The following is a 23,379-nucleotide window of genomic DNA, read 5'->3' on the forward strand; positions in this document are numbered from 1 at the left end:
TTAAAGCTATAAAAATGTAACTTTGACAGTACGAGAATATTTCAATCACAATAGTAGTTTTACGCTGAACTATATGGTGGCTATACGATATTGTGGACCATCTTCGAACTTGACCTGCCTGCTTATTAAACCACTTATTAAATTAATGGTATAAAATTCACTGGCGGTTTGCATCTAACATGTATGATGGTCTGACCGCTGCTAACTCTACTTAAAGTATAGTTTTTCGCATATAAGAGAGAATTACAAAATCTTGGCAAAAAACAACAATCCCATAACAGAGAAAGAGAGAGTCGTGAACTTTAAAAGAAATAGAATTTGAGATTAAAAACCAGTATTGTAATAAGAGGAAGCATCAGTACGAGAAAAAGGTACTGTTTATATAGAAGAACTTAATTGTAAATTTGCCATTTCATTTTTGCAACCAAAAGGAAAAGTTATTGCATCAATCAATATAAATAAATGTTTTATTTCGGGAAGTATATATCAGCAAGTGGAGGATAAGGAAAACAACTAATATATTGATTAAAAGGTGGAGCCAATATGTTATGCCTTTGGTATCCGTGGATAATCGCTATTATTAATTGATATAAAGTCGTGTCATTTATATGATGGAGAATATTGCCCGTGGAGCAAGTATTACTTACTATTGGGAAAAGAATTATTACCCCTACATTACATAGCTTGAGGAAAGTCTTTAAAAACAATCAACCACATAAACACATAAATTCAGAAAAATACATTAAATCTTTCAGGATTATTTCATGCAAATGTTCTTTCCTAAGTCCTATTTTGGCATATTTTTTCCAATATTTCGGTCGGTATGTCACGAATAAACACTTCAATTTGGTCTTCCAAGACGTCACCTGAAGCGGTCTGTATAGAAATGGGCTTTATGAGCATAGCCCCACAAGAAATGGCACCGCTTTGTTGAATGTCAAGCAAGTCAAACTCTTGAATTTTCTGCAAAAAAAATCATCTCACTGTAGCGCTTACCATTACTTGTTACCTTGCGATTCACAGCATTATAAAAGAAGTACGAGCCAATTATGCCACCAGCCCATAAACCGCTTCAAACTGTGACTTTTTCCGGATGCATTGAAAGCTTTTGCTATTCTTCTGGCAATTCATGGCTAAACTGAAGACTTTTTACAGTAAAACAAAACACGAAATCTACGTAAGCTGTTTAAACCAGTATTGCCAAAAAAGGGTATAGCTTTAAAAATCACCCTTTATAGAGTCAAATTGAAACGAACTCTTAAAAATATTAACATTTATGAATTGAAACAAGTAAAAAAGCTGTGAGTTCGTCCGGGCCGAACTTTGAATACCCTACACTATCTGGAACGAATTTGACAATTTAAAATTTTAAAAATACCAAATGTAAACGTCATATAAGGGTCTAAACGACGAGGTAGACCTGCATAGGCAACTTTTGTCATAAGTTATTACAATATTCAAATACTATACCAAAACGTGGACCTACATGGCCCATTTTCTGGAATAACTGTTTTGTGTGCCACATTTGAGTAAAATTTTATCAATCTACTTCATTTCGTTCGGAAGATAGAGTGATTTCCACAGACGGATAGACGGTCGGACATCGCTAAATCGAAGTAGAATTTATGCTGATCAGGAATATATATACTTGTGGGGTCTAAAACGTATATTTTGAGGTGTTACAAACGGAATGACAAACTTAATATACCCTCCATACTATGGTGGAGGATATAAAAATCCGTGGAGGCAATTATAAATAGTACAATATATGATGACATCGAAAAATTTACAAACCAACAATAGAAGTTCTAGAAAAATGCAGTCCGTCTACACATTGAAGGGGGACATAACCGAGTCAAACTAAAATGTTTGCGACCAATGTAAAAGAAATGATCAAATATTAGATCCAGATTTGCATAAAATCAAACTATAGAATAACCATAAAACAAGCAAAAAGAAAGCTGACCAATCAAAATTTTCGAAATTCGTTAAGTATCATCATTGAGGAGACTATTCCTTATTTGATTTTCAATTTTTATATTTCGATGCATTGTTTTTGGAGCAGTATACAGTAAAACAAAGGTACATTCAAAATTCATAAAAATCAGGTGGTCATAGAGTGATACATTTGTTTCGAAGGGTAAAAGGTATAAAAATTTCGGTCCGGTCGAACTCGTTAGGTGCTTTTACTTAATTTCTTTTTTTATTCCTTTCATACAATTGTTAATGTATTTTATTCATCCGCAAAAAAAAAAATAAAACATTCTTGTAGGTGCTTCAATGTTATGGTAACAATGAAATTGCATAACAAATGTATACATTTTGGGGTCAGTACTGCCTGGAGAAATTTTAGGGAAACGGAAATAAGTTGAGGGTTTTGTGTGAAGAGTAATCGTGATACAAAAGAAAGAAAAACTCGAAAAAAAAAGAAACGAAGAAAAAGTATGAAATGTTTGATGACAAGCTTTTAACATGATTTCCTGTGTTTACTTGGCTAACAGGGTAACGGAAAATAAGAAATGTATGAATTAAAACGAAAAAAGGGAACGGAATGAAAATGAAAAGAACATGAGCAAGTAAAGCAATATGGACTTACCTGGCTCCTATCAGTAGAAAATCACCATCTCTGGTAACCAGTTTGAAATGATCCACGACACTTTCATTTCCTTGGAATTGTAAAACATCTTCAGGACCTGCAAACAAAAGAAATGGAGAAAAGCATAAGTATGACGGTAGAAAGAGAAAACACAAGAAGATGAAGAAAAACACAATTAAAATAAAGTGCTTTTTTATTCGCGATGCAAGGAAGTGTAACAAAGAGGACCGGTAGAGATGACAGAATTGTCACAAAAAAAGAACGAAATATGAGGTGGTTAGAGATGCTGTCAGGACCTCAAATTGAATAACAGGTAACATTAGTAACAAAAGCATGGCTAATTAGGCATTTTTTGTTTGTTGTTTTTGTTGTTGTAGCTGCCTCTGTCGTACATTTTCATTATCCTACACATTTCTGGCTTCGTTGGTAGTGATGGGTATCATCACTCTGCCATACTAAACAATAGCAATGTCAACAAAATACAACGTCGTTCTTTTTTCATTCATCTGTGAAGTAAACTTTGTCACTGAAATTAAGGCAGCACGGAAGACAGTTTCATGCCACGATCAAGGTAAGAAAATTATTTGGATATACTATTAGGGAAAAAATTGTGTATAAAAATCATAGACGCAATGCCACAATTTGGGAGGTATTTTTCAACACATAATTCAATATTTGGGATTATGTAATACAGACATATTTGGAGTAACTGTTTCATGTACTAAGCAAACGTGATTCGACATCAAATGTGGTCCTTAAAATGTTTCAAATGCGTCTGCAAAAGTGAATTGTGAATTTGTCGGCGGCGACACGTATTTTGGTGACATCTAAGGGAAGTACAGGCTGAGATAAAAAATGCAACAAAGTCAAACGCCATAATTTTTGCAATGTTTTTTTAATTTTATTGAACGAAAGCAAAAATGTCGGAAATAACATCAAATTGTAGAATAAGTTTAGATTTATTCGCATTGGTCACCGTTAGCACGAATTATGGCCTTCAAACGGCCAATTAAACCGTCACGCGCTGCCCGAATGTTGCTCGGCGGTATTTTGGCCCATTCCCGGCGAAGCGCTTGCTTGAGGTGGTATCTTTGGTATTTTTAGTGCCAACCTTGCTTTCCAAAATACTTCAGACACAATGGTGCAACGAATTGGTATCCAGAGATTTTGGTAGCCATTGTGCGCTGGAAATGAAGTGAGGAACCTCATTTTGTAACCATTCTTGGGTGGCGCTTGCTGAGTGCGATGGTGGGTAGTCCTATTAGAATGTCCAATGTCTGCGGCCAAAATGTTTGCGTGACCAAGGCTTTAATACACCCTCCAGAATATTTTCGCGATTATATTCGGCATTTATTCTAATGCCACGGTCGATTAATACGAGCGGAGAGCGACCATCGGCTGTTATGGCGGTCCACACCATCACCATGACCGGCGCTTGAGTTCTGGTGGCCAACCAAAGTGGCACATTTTCAGCTGACCTCTTTGGCAAGTAAACACGATCGTTTTGTTTGTTTACAAACTACTAGACAACGAATGTTTTCTCATCGGAGAAAACCAAATTCGGCAGTTCACCACTTTCGGCCAAGCGAAGCAGCCCTTTTGCTCTTTTGAGTCTATTTTCTTTCTGTTGCGGTGTAAGTTCTTGCACTTTGTGGAATTTTAATGGTTTTACCCCGAGCTAATTTTTGAATATTTGCCGAATGGAATATTGCGATATGTTCAGCTAACGAACCATTTTTCGGCCACTGCGACGCGGGTTTCGATCAAGTCGCTTTTTTCGTACCATTTCTGCTGATGTTGCTGTTTCCTTCCGCCCACTTCCTTGACGTCGGGCTACGCTACCAGTATCACGGTAACGAGCGAAAGATTTATTCACATTTAAATGCTGGAGTGATCTAACGATAGCCACTTGTGGTTTCCAGCCAAACATAAAGAAATCCCACTATCACGCTTGAATTCCATCACGAATAACTTTTTTTCTGGAAATTTCTCACCAAAATGTAAACAATATAATGAGCTGTCACTGGAATGATTTTAATAGTTGTCGGACGAGTGGTTTGGAAATTACAGCAGTCTGAAGTTGGTTGCAGTTTTTTCATCTCATACTGTATGCGAATTAAATACCAGAAACCCTCCAAGTTCGACTCAAGTTCTATTAGCAAGTCTTTTTTACAGCAAAGTTTGTTTTTGTGGTGATCAATTTTTTGTCCACAACAACAACTATATTGCTTCCAATGCATACATCTTTTAAAGTGCTGCTTTAGAAAGACGGATTAATGGCTGTGAACGTTGAGATGACCGCTTAACCAATGGCGAAAACATATAGATATTCGAAGAACAAAATTGATTAAATCAATTGGCGTCGAAACCTATGTACACATAGTTGCACCACTCCAAATATAATGGGAACCCTGTATTATTAATCTATGGAGAGGGGAAAATGCCATGTCTATAAAGCATAATACCTTCTTCCCATTTTGTAACAAATTTTACGAACCCTTGTTTCATACAAGTATGGAAAAGAACTACCATCACTGGTAAGAATTTTTTTCTTGTTGCCAAATGCAGATACAGGAAAACCTTCAGCAAATTTACCTTCTAAAAGGGTGAAACCCTAAATGACGGACTTGGCTATTTTCATAACCGCTGTAAGTAAGAAAGGGAAAACATTTAACGTTTGGAGCACAATTAATCGTCATTAGTTGTAATCACGATTTTCCTCAACGTTGTTTTTATGATGTTGACAACTTTATGGTGCTACAAATTACCACAGCTACTGCAGAGGGATAGGTTGTAAAAAACACAACCCACTTTGTTTTTATTTTTTGCAAACGTGACCAGCTTCTTTGTATGAAGAAAAAAATTATAATAACAGTAATTTATTTCATAAGGGAGATTTAAAAGGAGAAGAAGAAAAAAAAAGAAAACAATTTAACCGTTCTGCCTTTATTTTTTCTACTCAACGAAAAAGGTCCCTTTTTTCATTAGGAAATAATTGCAGTAATAATGTCAATTTATCCGTCCCACACATTTTAACAAACAGAAACGGGTTAATGTCTGGACCAGGCATGGTGTTGTCTTTAACCAGCAACCAGAATATAAAAAAATACTTTTCAATGAAACCTTTTAATTTGTACTTTTTTGCTGTAGGAATCTTTTTTACTTGCTTCCCAAAAGACATGGCGGACAGTTCTACACCATGGGACCATAATCGGTGTACAATCATTTAATGCGGCCACATCCATGGCCGTCAACTCCTTCCTAAATATTTTATGGTGTTATAAGTTTGGATTTTTTCCTGCAGGACTCCAAACATTCAAAGTATTACATATAAGTGGTCATATGCACATTTCTATGTATGCATGTATATGGTTGGTTTGTCTGCTCTGCCTCTGGGACCATTGATCATGATGCCATATTGACGCTAAAGTTACTACTGCTACTCATGGTTTAGACAATCACACAGCAACACACATGAATATACAGACAATATACCCAAAAGGCCAGCAGACCATAACTTTTGCACACTAAAGGCTAACCAGCTTGGAAATTTCCAATTGTTGTTAATTTTTTTTCTCTTCGAACAGAAATTCATGTTAAGAGATAAAATGGTAGTGGAACCACCCGTTGTTGGTCCCTTCGGAATATAATCAGACATATTCGAATTGTTTCTTTGGTAATCTAATTCGTTTTATATGTCTTATTTTCAATTATCATAAATCGTAGAGGAAGTCAAGAGCAATGGTTTTGGGAATTAATTTTCTATTTTATTACTTTTCCGAAGCAACGGAATCAATAACACATACCAGGCTAACAAGGAATTGATTCCAAATAATTAGAGGATAAAATATAAAACGCCCATACGAAGTGGGATCTTATCTATAATGGGAAGGAAGAGTCGAAGTGAGTGTACCCAGCAAAAATATGGCAGACCTATATCAGAATAATTGGTTGGTATGACGATTTTAAGTAGTTATCATTGCCAAAATGTACTCAATACACCCATTACAGGGTGAGATGAAAAAACTGCAATCTACTTCAGACCGCTGTCATTTCTAAGCCACTCGTCCGACAGCTGTTAAAATTATTCCAGTGACAGCTCATTATATTGTTTACAAGCGTACAAAAGCAGTGATGAAAGTTATTCGTGATGAAATTCAAGCGTAATAGTTTGATCTCGTTATATTTGGCTGGAAAACCACAAGTGGCCATCGTTAGAGCACTCCAGCATTTAAATGTGAATAAATCTTTTGTGTCTCGTACCATCGCTTGTTAGTGTGATACTGGTAGCGTAGCCTGTCGTCAAGGAAGTGGACGGAAGAAAACTGCAACATCAGCAGAAATGGTTCGAAAAGTAAAGAAGCGACTTGATCAAAATCCGCGTCGCAGTGGCCGAAAATGGCTCGTGAGTTGAACATATCGCAATATTCCATTCGACAAATATTGAAAAATAAGCTCGGGGTATAGCCATTGAAATTCCAAAAAGTGCCAGAAGTTAATCTCCAGCAGAAAGAAAATATACTCAAAGGAGCTAAAGGGTTGCTTCGCTTGGCCGAAAGTGGTGAACTGCCGAATTTGTTTTTCTCCGATGAGAAAGCATTGATGATAGTGTTTACTTGCCGCCATAACAGCCGGTGGTCGCTCTCAGATCGTATTAATTGACCGTGGCATCAGAAAAAATGCCGAATATTATCGCGAAAATATTCTGGAGGATGTATTAAAGCCTTGGGCACGCAAACATTTTGGCCGCAGACCTTGGACATTCTAACTGAATTCAGCACCATCGCACTCAGCACGCGCCAACCAAGAATGGTTACAAAATGAGGTTCCTCGCTTCAATTCCACCGCACAATGGCCACCAAAATCCCGAATACCTATCTGTTGGACTATTGCGTCTGGGTATTTTGGAAAGCAAGGTTGGCACAAAAAAATACCAAAGTGTCGAGCAGGCGCTTTGCCGGGAATGGGCCAATGTACCGCAGAGCAACATTCGGGCAGCGTTTGACGGTTTCGTTGGTCGTTTGAAGGCCATAATTCGGCGAAACGGACTAATACGTTTCAACTTGTTTATTTGAAAACCAGTAAAGAAAGTCTTAAAGTCGGGCGGGACACCACTTTGCTAATTTAGTAGAGCTCCACATAACAATTAAAAGTTTTTATGGGAGAATTCAATCACACACGCTATGATTATAGTTATAATTAAAAGTTCAAAGGACTAAATTTGCCGAAGCACTTGTATCTTTTAAACTCGGACTTGTATTGCCCATTTGATATAAATGGGAGCTATATCCAAATCGGAACCGATCTGGATAAAATTTGGCAAATATATTGCTGAGCTGTATTTCATATAGAGTGCATATTACGGCTGTGGGTAACAACTATAACAAATCGGATGAACAATATATATGGGAGCTATAGCTGTATCTGAACCGATTTCGATAAAATTTGGCATACTTATTTTCAGGCCTAATTTGGTTGTATGTGCAAAATTCCATACTATTCGGGCTGATATTAGACGTTTGGTGCACAATAAAAGCAAATCGAAAGAAAATATATATGGGAGCTATATCGAAATTTTTACCCATTATCTCCAATTTCAATAGGGTTCGTCCTTGGGACAAACAAATGTTGTTTGGAAAATTTCATCTCAATCGGATAATAAATGCGATGTGCATTTTGTTCCCAAGAATACATGGACAGACGGACGGACGGACGGACGGACAGACGGACTGGCATGCATAAATCAACTCAGAAAGTGATTCTATGGAGATCCTCAAAAGTAACTATGGGTCTATCTCGCTTCCTTCTCCATGTTACAAACAAATGCACAAAGACATGATACCCTTACCACTATGTGGTGTAGGGTATAATAACTTAGGATTTCTCTATAAATTAATTTTAATGAGATTTAAAGCTTCTATGAAATAACCTTAAAATATTCAATTGCTTTTGTTGTTCTCACTATTATTATATTTCGGTAATACTGTACATTAAATATGTAACTTGAAAATTGAAATCGATTTAACAAATTTTGATGCATTAAGGGAAAATCTTATGTAACGACGTATTGTTGCCCAAGTTGATAAACAAGTTCTTATTTAATCGACTTGTAGCCCTCAAAAAATCGACTTATTTTGTTTGATATGCCCTTTAATGGGCTGCAATACTATAATACCATCTATGTAGGAGATTGGTTTAATTTCGTATAAGAACATATTTAAGAATTAGGTAAATTTAAGAAATCAAAATTTCGTTACATATTTTTGAGAATTTTTTTATATTCGCAGAATACCAATTTCTGCATGTGTGTGTTGTATTCAATAAAATAAAACATGAATGTATCTCCTTGGCTCCCTTCATAAAGTTTTGCAAAATTGAAGTGGCCACTTTTTTTGGCCACTTAAATCATTGATTTCCCCCAAGAGCCATAGACCGAGCAATAAAGTTGGCAGCAGCAGCGGCAACAGCACCACCACCTCCATAAGCAGTATAAGCCAACACGGCAAGGAAAGGAAGGTAAAATTAATCTAAAAGAAAGTAAGAAAAAAACAGGGAGACTGCCACATTTTCATAACGTGCTGACCTTTTCAATTTTCTTACATCGTTTCGTCTTAGTGACAATGGTGGTGCGTTTGGTTCTTTTCGCTCTCTTCGGCTCTCGATGGAAAATGATATAACATGGCGAGTCGGGAAAATTATCAAGGAATTTACGCTCATGGCTGGAGGTTTACTAGCAACGTAGGTATGTAGACAGGGAAATGTGAAAAAGACCATTACGCATTTATTTCAATTAAGACACAGCACAGTATTCTACCCAGGGGTTCAGTACAATGATGAATATAATATAGAAAACCAATGGTGTGTTTGTATGTAGTTGAGGACATTCATAAGGATTTAACTATTACAAACCTGTGTACTAAGTTTTTTTTTTTATTATGTATATACGTACGTACATACACACATATCAGCTTCTGCAATTTTCTCTGTGGTCTGTAAAAATAAAGGACAGATTTTGTTTCATCACATTCACAGCTCCGTCGTTCATTCTCTTCATTAGTTTTAAGTATTTTCATCATCGCAGTCTTCTTGCGCATTAAACGATTCCGACGATGATGACAGTTGCCATGAAAATCTTCTTATAACGATAAAATCGGGTGATTTGTTATAAAGGAAATAGGTGATATGTAACAAAACGAAAGCAGGACATCGGGGAAATACACACATACACATTTCTTTTCAATTTTGGATTTCTCTTTTATGCCTTATATAAAGAAGTGTTTCCTTATGCAATACGACGGTTTGATTGGCATCACACTTAAGATATTTCAGGTAGTTGGGTATTTTTCAACATCAATATTGGCAAAGCCTTTAAAATATGTTGACGAATTTGGAAAAGTGATGTTCTATATTAATTAAAACATATTTTGAGTTAAATATTAGGAGACTCGATAAGAAGTTAATAAACGTTCCATATAAGTGTAATACAGATTTTACGATTCACTCCATGAATTTTATTAAATCCAATATTAAGTATTGAACATTTGGATATTACGAATCCCTTTCAGATATCGAAAAGAACTTCTATGCTCAGGGAACATATTCAGGGAGAGATGAAATAACTGCAACCAACTTCAGACTGCTGTCATTTGTAAGCCACTCGTCCGACAGCTGTTAAAAATATTCTAGTGACAGCGTACAAAAGCATTTTGGTGAGAATTTTGCAGAAAAAAGTTATTCCTGATGGAATTCAAGCATGATAGTGCGATTTCATTATATTTGGCTGGAAAACCACAAGTGGCTATCCTTAGAGCACTCTAGCATTTTAATGTGAATAAATATTTTGTGTCTCGTACCATCGCTCGTTACCGTGATGCTGGAAGCGTAGCCCGACGTCCAGGAAGTGGACGGAAGGAAACAGCAACATCAGCAGAAATGGTTCGAAAAGTAAAAAAGCAACTTGATCGCGGGTTTCGCAGTGGCCGCAATATTCCATTCGACAAATATTAAAAAATTAGCTCGGGGTAAAGCTATTGAAATTCAAAAAATTGCAAGAACAAAAAGAGCTAAAGAGTCGTTTCGCTTGGTCGAAAGTGGTGAACTGCAAAATCTGGTTTTCTCCGATGAGAAAACATTCGTTGTCCAGCAGTTTGAAAACAAACAAAATGATCGTGTTTACTTGCAAAAGAGGTCAACTGAAAATGTGCACCTTCGGTTGGTCACCAGAACTCAAGCGTCGTTCATGGTGATGGAGTAGGCCGCCATAACAGCTCGTATTGATCGACCATGGCATCAGAATAAATGCCGAATATTATCGCAATAATATTCTAGAGGGCCGCAGACTTTGGCCGCAGACTTTGTACATTTCAACAGGACTCAGCACCATCGAACTTAGCACGCGCCACCCAAAAGTGGTTACAAAATGAGGTTCCTCACATCATTTCCAGCGCACAATGGCCACCAAAATCTACAGATGGACTATTATGTCTGGAGTACTTTGAAAAGCAAGGTTGGCACTAAAAAAAAAAAAACAAAGTGTCGATCACCTCAAGTAAGCGCTTCGCTGGGAATGGGTCAAAATACCGCAGAGCAACATTCGGGCAGCGTGTGATTGTTTCATTGGTCGTTTGAAGGCCATAATTCGTGCCAAAGGTGATCAATTCGAACAAATCTAAACTTATTTTAAAATTTTATGCTATTTCCGACGTTGTATGCCTTCATTCAATAACATTTAAAAATATGTAAAAATTATGGCGTTTGACTTTGTTACAGTTTTTTTTTTATCTCACCCTGTATATTTAATAGAGGCTTGTATAAATATGCGCCGCCACACAGCCATTCAGCAAGATATCAAGGTCAATATTGATTGTTTTAAGTGTTCAAATAGCAGAGATTGAGAACAAACTATGAAAAATAACGCCGCTAATGTAAAAAACGTCAACATTTTGGTCTTTTGGCAATTCACACTCATTCCATTGCCTGCAATTCCGGAGAAAAGTTTGGTTGCTAAAACGAAGTTATGCACATGCATGCACATGCATGAAATCATGCATGTTTATCACAAGAATGTGCGCAACGCGTTACACCTCGAAATATTTGTTGAGTAAGTTTAAGTTTATATATTTTCCATTAGCGTAAAATTCTAAGTTGACGTAACATTGTCCATCTGTCTGTTCACATTGGCGAACGTTTTTCAATACCACTCCATTTAACGGTACCTTAAGGATTTAATTGATAGGTCCATGTTCCCTATAGACTCCATGTAACGGTATCTTTGGATATTCGGTATTTTAACTATTTTAGACACATTTTCTATCGGATTTGTTAATTCGTAATGTATTTGTAGTTTGTAATGGGTTCCACCAACGGTGGCAGAGCATTGTCCATAACGACATCTCCCGATATACCAATTATTTGATGATGTCAGCCACGTTTATCGACATTTTAACGTCAAACTTCCCCCTAATTCTCATTGTTTACTTGATACTCATAAACATCAATTTGGTTAGAACCAAAACTAAATGCTACATTTTGGAAGAATAGTAAATATAATATATTTTATAAGAACCCCCTACATAAGGGTCTCTTCTAGGTAAAGTTGCATAGGCACTACAATATAATTTGACATTATATTTCAAATGGGTAGCCAATATGCCTTAAAAATATCCATAAGACAAACATTTTATAGCAGAATAACAAATTATTTTTTAAGCCAACAGCAAAACTATTCATTGATAAGGAAAATGATCCAAACATTATGTCAAAGAATAACCGTCTCACAATTTAATTGTTAAAATGGAAATATCTACTATAAAAAATATATCACCATTTAAGCTCCCTACAAACGCTCATAAAAATATTAAAATTCATTGAGATCTATAAAACAGCAAAATGGCATACTTAACATAAATGTGAATGCTTTTACTACCACATATGCACATATAAACACACCCATACGTCCTTGAAATCTCTGTTGCTATTAAAATATGTCAGATGTAATTATTAATAATAAAGAGCAAAGTTTTTTGCCATAAACATTTCTGCAAAAATTGTCTCGTATAAATCTTATTTCAAAATGAAAAACCGAGAAATCCTTCAGATGAGAAAAAAGAAAACGAATTCATTTGCCCAAATGTCACCGAACTGAGATCCATTAAAAAGAAATCGCAAAAGGAATAATATTTTCCATTCCCTGAACGAACAACGCAACACACAAGTTCTTGCCTGATAGTGACAATACCAGTTTGGTATGGTCAGTCATTTTGCCGAAATGGTAATGGCCATGCTTTAATGGAACTTGCCATGTCCTCACTGTGTCACCAACATGCTTCAAAAATTGCATACCTGTTTGTGACTGTTTGAGCTGTTCATTTGCTACCACATTACATACTCGTATTCGACAAAACTAACACTCACTCATACTGTTATACGAAATATCCATGAGTGGCATTAATGTGATGGCGTTCAGGTTGAAGTTTGAGTGCCTGATATTTTTTAAAAATGAAAAATACAATAAAAAATAGTTATGTTTGAGATTGCGTAAAAATTTCAATGGTACGTACATGTACATGCCGAAAAATTGGGTAGGTACTACTATAGCACTACAGATAATGACAACAACATATCTATTGCATTACCAGTAGGTGAAACATCATGACAACAAAATATCTTCTTCCTTACAGGAAAGCCAAAAAATCGTTAAACCTACCAAGGAATGAATCACGGCAGCACAGTGTGTATATTTCGAACTAAATTACGAGCATTTGAATTATTCGAAATGTTGACCCTTTGTCAGAGTGGCATGCTGTATATTGCGTTGGATGAAATATATGGATGTGTGAAGTTTGAAAAGAATCAAAATGGGCACATTTGTTTTTTTTTTTTAAGTGTTGATCTTTTGTGTGCGAGCTACAGAAGGAGTCGACCGATGTTACTTATCTCTGAACTTGAGCTTAGCTTGATAATATTATTACGATGTACCTAGTTTGAATCAAATCGGATACTTCCTTCCAGAATTATCGTGTGCACAAGGCAGACGGACTCCAAATTCCAAATTTCCTTAAACGGATTTGGTCCAAAGAGACCAAAAGTCTAAAACCGTTATTTCGATGAGGCACATTTTGGCCATATCATATGATATACAGGGTGAGATAAAAGAAAAACTTCAACAAAGTCAAACACCATAATTTTTACTTTTTTTTAAATTTTATTGAGTGAAAGCAAAAAATGTCGGAAATAGCGTCAAATTTTAGAATAAGTTTAGATTTGTTCGAATTGGTCACCTATGGCACGAATTATGGCCTTCAAAAGGCCAATGAAACCGTCACACGCTGCACGAATGTTGCTCTGCGGTATTTTAGCTTTTAGCTTGAGGTGATCGACACTTTGGTATTTTTAAGTGCCAACCTTGCTTTACAAAATACTCCAGACACAATGCTAATAGTACTTACTACCTACGTTAAAATACGGAGTTACTGGCTTGTTTTGTAAGTAGATGGTAAGGACATTTTTCTCTACTAAAATTAATTTATATTATATCAAAATTATGGGAATGATTTATGCACCGCTACAAAGAAACATGCTCTTCTATGGAAAATATATATTTTCAAAAGCTCTTCTTATGTTTATTTATGTTCTAGGTTTCAAGCCTATCCTAATATACATTTTAAAGCGTATCGGTGGAAAATAATTGTTCACGTTTGTTTGTAGTTAAAGTTTATGGCAAGGATTTTATGCAGTTGTTCAGTACTGTAGGGCTTAAAAAGGACATATCATTTTAAAATGTTGATCTTTTTCCGTCCTTTTTAAAGGAATTCTGTGACAACATCAGAACCTTTTTTATTTTTATGAAGTGGAAGAGAGTTTTCACTCATCTACCAATGAGCGTGAACGTGCATGTATAGCATTGTCATTTTTGTTGTGATTATTTTTTGCAGAGCAGTACCCCGTCATACTACATGACGGCCCTCGAATAGTCGTCATTGCGTTAATGGCAAAAGTAGACATAAATGAATTAAAAGAGTTCGGATAAGCGTGCAGTTTGTTATTTTATTCATTCGCTGCGGTGATATTCTTTTAACGTTGGCTATTAATTTAATTTCACATCGTAAAATAATAAAAAAGAAAAACAAAACAGAACAGAACAACGAACCTAGGCAAATGGATGAAGGCTGTTGACCAGCAACAGTAAATAATACTAGGGTAGCGCAAATTAAATTAATAACCTTAAAAAATAGAAGTACTGAAAGAAATAAAATAAAACAAAGCAAATAATAAGAACTTAAAGTACAACAAATTTGGCGAAATGTAAAGGAAAATATAAAAAAATTAATATATAAACATGAAAAAAACTTAAAACCTTTGTTTAGATTTATGCAGGTACAATACCAAAAAAATGTAACCAACATAACCCATCTTTTAAACCAATAATTCTTGAAGTAATTCAAAGCTCTCTACAATTTTTAAAAGCATAGATAGAAGACAACTGCAACAAGGTCAAACGCCATAATTTTTACTTTTTTTTTAATTTTATTGAGTGAAAGCAAGAATATCGGAAATAGCATCAAATTTTAGAATAAAATTTCAGATTTGTTCAAGTTGTTCACCTTTGGCACGAATTATGGCCTTCAAACGGCCAATGAAACCGTCACACGCTGTTCGAATATTGCTCTGCGGTACTTTAGCCCATTTCCGGCGAAGCGTTTGTTTGAGGTGCCAACCTTGCTTTCAAAATACTGCAGACACCATAGTCCAACGGATTGGTATCGGGAGATTTTGGTGGCCATTGTGCGCTGGAAACGAGCGAGCAGCGGCTTCGGCCAAGCGAAGCAACTCTTTAGCTTTAGCTCTTTTCAGTCTAATTTAAGTAAGTTCTTGCATTTTTGGAATTTCAATGGCTTTACCCCGAGCTCATTGTTCAATATTTGTTCAGCTCACGAGCCATTTTTCGGCCACTACCACGCGGTTTTCGATCAAGTCGCTTCTTTATTTTTCGAACCATTTTTACTGATGTTCCTTTTTTTCCGTCCACTTCCTTGACGTTGGACTACGCTACCAGTATCACGGTAACGAGCGATGGTACGAGACACAAAAGATTTATTCACATTTAAATGATGGAGTGCTCGAACGATAGCCACTTGTGGTTTTCCAGCCAAATATAAAGAAATCACACTATAACGCTTGAATTCCATCACGAATAACTTTTTTTCTGAAAAAATTCTTCCCAAAATGCGCTTGTAAACAGTATAATAAGCTGTCACTGCAATAATTTTAACAGCTGTCGGACGAATGGCTTAGAAACGCCAGCAGACTGAAGTTGGTTCCAGTTTTTTCATCTCACCCTGTATAATAAGAAAATGAAGAATAACTTAGTCCTTGAGGTTATCTTTTTATATTGACCAAAGCCGAAGATTGTCGAAAAAATATATGCCGAAAATGTTTATATATATTAATAGTCAATTTTCGATATCCCAAAAGCCCAGTAAATGAATAGCACCATTTTACAGTTAAATTGCTGAGAGTTGCATAAGTTTGGTGAAGAACCATCAATTGATCAGCTAAAACCAAGAGGATGATGTAATCATTTTTGATCAATGTAGGCAATAATATAAATATATACATTACTTTTCAGATGATAAGCATTTGACTACATTTTCACGATAAGAATTGCAATATCAAATTATAAATTCCACTACTAGTTTAGGATACAGGTTTTATGGATTTTAAGAAAATCTGAGTAAATTTAATTAGTTTTGGTTTAAAATATTTTCGTAATTATATTTACATATTTCTAATCTATAGGCATACACTTTCTTTTATCTAAATTTATTCAAGAGTAATGAAAAATGTAATACAAAACGTATTAAACTCTGACTCTGTGGCCCATGAACTACAAAAAGAAATGTATATTTAAGGCAAATGCTTTAAAACCATTGTCATTTTGGTGAGATTCTTTTAGGAGTCACCGAAGAAAAAGTTAGATATTTACTTTGTTATTTGGTAGAGCATTTTCTTCAAACCTTGTTTGTTTTGTTTTATGAAGAGGGCGAGGGAGTGGTTGGGCATTGAAGAAGAAGTATGTTTCACCCAAAATGTGGTGACTGTGGTAGTGGGTAGGTAACACACAACTACAAATGTTCCTCCAAACCGACTCCTACCAAACTTTACTTTACCCTAACTTAACATGCAGTCAAGTTTATAATACTGATTGCTATACTGCAAGTATTTTATCTTGGAAGCCATTTAAAATACTTGTACACTTCTTTTTCCTACTTTTATTCTACTTCTGCACACGATTTCTTTTTTTTCTTTTTTGCTTTATATAGATGCTTTTGATTTACGTTAGGAGCTGGGGTGTGTGAAAATACTGCTAAGTAAAACTAACAATAGTATATACATTTTCTTTTGTCATCCCACTTTAATACAATGGAAACAATAGCAAAATATATGTACAAAAGATATATCTATCTATGTGTGTGTGTGTGTGTGTGTTAAAGAAAAAATGGCACGAGAGACCAAGAAAAGAGGCAGTAGTAGCAACGACAAAACCAGAGGAGTATAAGATATGAGACCAGTCCCTCGAAATTTAATTTATCAAATTTCCTATGATTGTGTGCACAGAATTTAATAAAAAGGAATGAAAAAAGCACCCAGTACAAAACTTAAAAATATGTATGAAGCTTTGCGAGGCAATGAGTAAAGTCTTTTGTTACCAAATTCAGAAGCACCAATGGAAAAAAACCCATTCACATCGTACTTCACCTACTTCTTCTTTGCTTGTGTCTGCAGCTATGCACACTCATCCGTATACTCTAGTTGTTCCTTCTGTTGCATTGTGAACAATGAATAATGCTCCTGTTTTATCATTGTTGCTGCTCTATGCTTTATGTGTCACACATGCATTTAAACAAAATTCACACACATACACGTAAACACACACAATCGCTTAAAAATCCTTGTTGACACTTTACTCTGTTGTCGGGGGAGAGGAAAGGCCAATTTATTAGCAGAACATTTCGTAAGCACAATTTAAATATTTTAGTCTTATGAATTTTGTGAGTTATAGAAAATATTGAAGATAGCACATAGATACGCTAAACGCATATGTAGTTAGGCATACTCGTAGATATACAATGGCATATATACGTAAGTATAGCAAAACAGAATTATTTGTGCATTTTTCAAACTTTATCGATGCAGTTCAAAGCGTATGAGCAGTGGAACAAATTTGCATGAATATAGAAACCTAAATTTAGATTTTTTTATGACTCGAAACTTTACATCTTTCAAAAATATATATTATATTTATACTCTGTGATCATTTAAGAAATTAAGCGCAGTGGTACCTCGACTGATCATAATGACGGGTTCAATAACAGTGTTATTACAACATTCCACTCAAATTCCCTACTGGGATTCAACAATATTTCGAATCATTGTTCTGATGGATTTGTCAAAACAACATTCACCTCAGATCAATTTCGGTAGATAGATATGTAAATATTGGATTTGGATTAGATTAATCGATTATCAATTTTTGGTCTTAAAAAGTCTAAGAGTAGATTTTTGTCCGAACGAAATTTTAGAATACACATTTAATAATTGTCTACGATGTAAACAATTCATTTAAGTCAAAAAATATATAAAATCGATATTGATTTTAGCTTGAGTAATTCCGAAAAATTTACTCTTTTTCAGAATGCCAAAATCTGAATATCTTGTCTATACCCGAAACAAACTCAACGAGAATTGCAACATAAAGGTACGTTTATAACGGGGGTCGGCAAGCTATACACATGCAATTGCTTCCTTACTCATACAACGACAAATTTGAGAGTAACTATCGCTCTCCCCATGATGATCGTGGGTAAAATTATTCCATCGTCGACACATCAACAAAAACTGAAATGGTAGTTTCACTGTCTGTGTTGTATTTTACTCTCTACTTTTTCTCACGAACAGCTCGGCGCCGAGCCCTGGTTTATGTACAAATCTTTATCCTGGTTAACCCGGATAATTGACTAATTCTATTTCCAGGGTTCCACATGGTCTTAATTTACCATATGACCTTGATATGTGAAGTGGAACTGAATTTGTACAGGGATTGTAAGTAGATAGCAAGAATCCTGATGATCCCTAAGTCGCCAGATGACAGGTCTGGAGCTAAACAAGGGGTCTTTATGAACCTTTGGCAAGGTGATAGGAGACCAGTGCACAGTGGTGTGAAGGGGTGACAAAAATGTTTCTATACAACTAATCGATCAATTTTTTTAGATTAGCTACATAATGAGTAAAAAGTATTGTAATCAAAAATTGTAAAAATTGGTCAACGCTTAGGCATAATCTCCATATAAATTTAAAGAAATTTTAAGATTTCAGATACATTTTTAATTGAAATGGACTGAAATTAGAGATCGCTTGTATTTAATGGATACCTGATGTCTTTGTAAAATACTTTTAATATGGACCTTACTCCCGATTTTACTTCTCTGGAGGGGATTCACCATATGCTTTCAATCGATTCTGCTGTAATTTTGAGATTGGGTAATAAGCTGATGTGTCAAAAATTGTCAGGATTGAAATGTTTTTCATATAGCCCCCATAGACGGTATTTCAAGACTTTTGCAAAAATTTTCACCAGATTTTGTTGTAATTTCTTGAAAAAAAATTGTCAAAATCAGTTTTACTCTTTGGCATGCCTCCCATTTAGAGGTAGCTAAACATTTTCCATAGGGGAAAAAGTTTGATAGTGGCAAGGAATGCCCTAAAAAGTATATTCGACAAAAAATTCTAAAGGAATGGACTCTAGGAGTTGAGTAAAAAATATAGATAGTACCATTAACCTAAAGATTCAATCTAGAAATCGTAGCTAAACACTTGGAATTTACAAATATTATAAACACATGTTATAATTAAAGTCGTACTTAATGTGAGTTTATACTGAATTCTCCTAAAAACATCACTTTAAAAGGAAGACGTATATTCCCCATTTAATTAAACCAAGCAAAATAAATCTCTATATCCTTTATAAAATGAAAATATTTGCATTAAAGTTGCTAAAACAGGCGACAATATTTCCGAATTTTTTATTCATTTTTTTCACGTCATTTGATGTTGAAATTGTATGAGTAATTTATATATTAATTAATAAATTAACAGTTTATGTATTTAGGTTTTACAGCTAATTTAATACCTTTTCAATCTAAGTCAAAATATTCCTAAATATTTCATTTTTTTTGGGGAAAGTGTCAAAGAAAAAAATATTAAAGTTAATTTTTTGAACAAAAGAAATTTATATTTACTTTATAGTACCATAGGAAAATATCATTAATTTAGCTTACTAAAAAATTAGCACTTTACGAATTGAGGCACCTAGTTCCATTTTTGTTTTTGTATTCAATTATTATAACAAATTCCGATACAAACTTATCTTTAAAATACCATAACTATTATTTCGATAAATTAAAAAAGGAATAAGAATCTTAATATATTATTAAAAGATAAAGAATATAAACATGAATGACAATTGCTTATATAATAACTTCTTTTGCCACACCCTCGGCAAACAAAATATCTTTTTTCAATATGAGATATATTGATTTTCTAATCCTTGGTGTCACTTTACGACAATGACTTCAAAATCTAATCAGTCATATAATCTCGTTGGCATACTTAATGACATAACAAAAACTTTTAGCGTGTGGTAAAATTCTGGACGAAATACCGATGACATCCACTGGACGCAATTTGTTTCTATGGATGCCAACAATTCGTGCCTGGCCATGTGTTGATTTCTAAAGACATTAAGTTGTCCTCGCACTAATACCCTTTGATGTCCTTGTGATATTTGTATTTGTTGATGTCACTCAAAGTGGCTATAATGTCAAAGTCGAAGTAAAAAACAAACAGAAAGAAAAACTTGGAAAAGAATATGACAGAATGCATAGGAAGTAGAAAAAAGAAATGTTGGCACAATCATTATTTGGGACATGGTTTGGTGGAGGCATGCCAGTGTCATTAGTCTTGGTAATATCATTCTCAGACTACATTTTATAAGTGTGTGTGTGTGTTAGAACCTTGAGATTTAACTTTGGTCAGAAGACAAATTATGAATTTAACGAAACTATCTGTACATTTGTGATCTATAGTATATTTATGCACATATTTTAATCTTTAATGTTCCAAAAATTGTGTGAAATATAATTGTTTCATTTGGCTGAGCTTTAAGGTTTAATTGCTAGTTCTGCGATCTAGTTTTAAAATGTTTTCTTTATAAATCCAAAAAATTTGAGCAATTTTTATTGTTTCATTTGTTTGATTTGTTTTTTTTTTTTTTTTGGTTTAATTGTATTCGATCCATTGTTTTAAATAATCAATAAATTTTTTATGAGTTTGAACACCATTTGCGTTAATTGGATTTAGAAAGTCAACAGACCTGTAAAGAAACAAAGAAAAATATATTTATTTAGTATATTTTTGTGTGAATAAATGCAAACAAATAAAATATGGAATTTTAAATTAGTTCATGATTTTTTGTTCCTTCCGTTATTTTCATTAATAATGTAAATAAATGAAATTATTTTATTCTTAATTTTTGAAAAATTGTTGCTCAATAATGTTCTTCTACAATAATGTACTTATTCAAGGATTTTTAAGGTATGTGAAGGATCTTAAAGGTACTTAAATGAGTGAACCGATATATCTTATTTTTACACGAGGTCTAATATTGACAAAAATTAGGGCAATAATAAGGACTAACTCTTTTTGGAATATTAGGAAGTGTCCGCTACATCGTCAGCTTAAAGTCCAACTAAGACTCATTCCAACAGTTCGTGTTATGCCTTTGGTTCAGTTTGCAAAATTTTTTAATCAGAACTTAGTACTTCGTACTAAATTTTCAGACTTTTAAGTTTTTCCCTTTTCGGAAAGAACCCTAATGAATTAGAAAATGCTTGTCTTTTATCCCAAAATTCTTACATTTTGAAGTTTACCGAGGAGGACATTAGTAAATCTAATGCATAATTAACCCACATCCAATTTTTATGTCGAAAACTACTTCAATATCTCCATATGTAAACCGTAGCAACCAACAGTGACCTCAATATCAAATTTCAGAATTTAAGCTCTATGCCTATACCAATTCCAAATTAAGTAACATTTTGTAAGCAGATCCAAAACAATGTACATATCTCCATCCTAGAAAATTATCCAAAATGAATACTATTTAGTACTTTTTGAACAATTATAGCACGTAATTTAAAAACCACTATAAGATGCCAACAGAGACCTTAATTTCAAATGTCGGGATTCTAGCTTTATGCATTCACTCAATACCAGTAACATATAATACATTAAAACAATTATAGTAGACATTTCCAAAACCACTTCCATATATTAACAACAGAAACCAATAGTGACATCTATATCAAATTTCAGGATTTCAGCTCTAGTATTTTATATACCAATATGATATTTGAGGATTCCAGTCCTATCCCCTCAACCAATGCCAAATTTAGTGTCATTTAGTACTTTTCCTACAAATTTAGTGTCATTTTATACTTTTCCTGCAAATATAGGTTGCATTTCCAAACCTCTGCTAGATCTCAAACATATATACCATCAGTAATCTAAGTATCAAATTTCAGAATTGTATCTATATCCCTCTTCCCAATATATATTAATACCATTCAGTAAGTTTCGACAAACTCCATACATTCAGGAGGACACTAATACAATTTTTAAACACTATCAGTTTACAAAGTGTACTTAAACCATCTCCTTATCGCAAACATACCATAAACAGGAACTTTAATACACACGTTCAAAATTCCAGCTTCATCCGTTCAACCAAAATCACATTTTGTTGAATTTAGTACCATTTAGTACAGTTGTTACACCTAGAACACATTACAAAAAACCACTACCTATGTCAACTCTAATTCAAAAAATGTTGTTCCCCAAATACCAAAAGATGAGAAATGTAGTGTCTTTCAGTACATGCTAAATTTCAAGATTCCAGCTTAGGCCATTACACCGAGGCGTCAATGAATCTGTTTGTAAAAATCCGGGATGGCTGCCTTGGTCGCCCTTCAAAAATCTTTAGAGAACAGTAAGAACCTCCTGATTTTTTACTTATAGTCTTAATAGTAGTAAAAACAACACAAATGTTGTCTTCACTGTCGTCAAGAAAACCTTAATAAATATATCCAGCAGTATTGTTCTGATATTCTTGAAACTTGTCACAGTCTTTAAATCGGTCGGTTTCTTTATATTTAAAATTGACTCTCAAGTCCACATTTTTTATTCATTGAGCATCATAAAGCTTTTGACATGAGTAAAATAATTGTTCCGCCTAAAGATATGCTACATATTTCTGATGGCATTTAATACACAAAACAAAGACAATTGGCAACGCAGAAATATATCATGATTTGAAATTACTCATATATTCAACTCAAAAGTATATAATTAGCATCTCCTAATACTAAACTTGAAGACCAATATTTCTTTCCTTATGTCGTGAATGGCTGATTTTCAAATTTACGTGTGTGAGTGTTTCTTGTGTTGTGTTTCTTCTGTGGTCAATTATTTGAAAATAATTCCATTGCGTCACCCTGTACATTATTTCATATAGCTCCCAAAAGTATGCTACCTTTTATAATTTGTCGTAACTAGAATGTTAATTATAATTGAGAATTTGGATCATATCTATAAAATACATAGCAAAACCTCTACAATGTGTCATATTGTAACCTGTAAAGTTGTGCTTTTTATTGTATTTGTTGTAA

The 23,379-nt window shown here is 34.4% G+C and overlaps 1 protein-coding gene across 1 annotated transcript in view; it reads right to left on the minus strand.

The window, feature by feature from the left end:
* LOC101888412 (semaphorin-1A) overlaps positions 1 to 23,379 on the minus strand; it is a 620,253-nt gene that overhangs the window by 212,266 nt on the left and 384,608 nt on the right. The window contains 1 exon segment of the mRNA XM_059128225.1: positions 2,597 to 2,693. Within this exon segment, the coding sequence (XP_058984208.1) occupies positions 2,597 to 2,693 (97 nt within the window).

Source organism: Musca domestica, unplaced genomic scaffold (genome assembly GCF_030504385.1).
Source record: "Musca domestica strain aabys unplaced genomic scaffold, Musca_domestica.polishedcontigs.V.1.1 5, whole genome shotgun sequence".
Lineage (NCBI taxonomy): Eukaryota > Metazoa > Arthropoda > Insecta > Diptera > Muscidae > Musca > Musca domestica.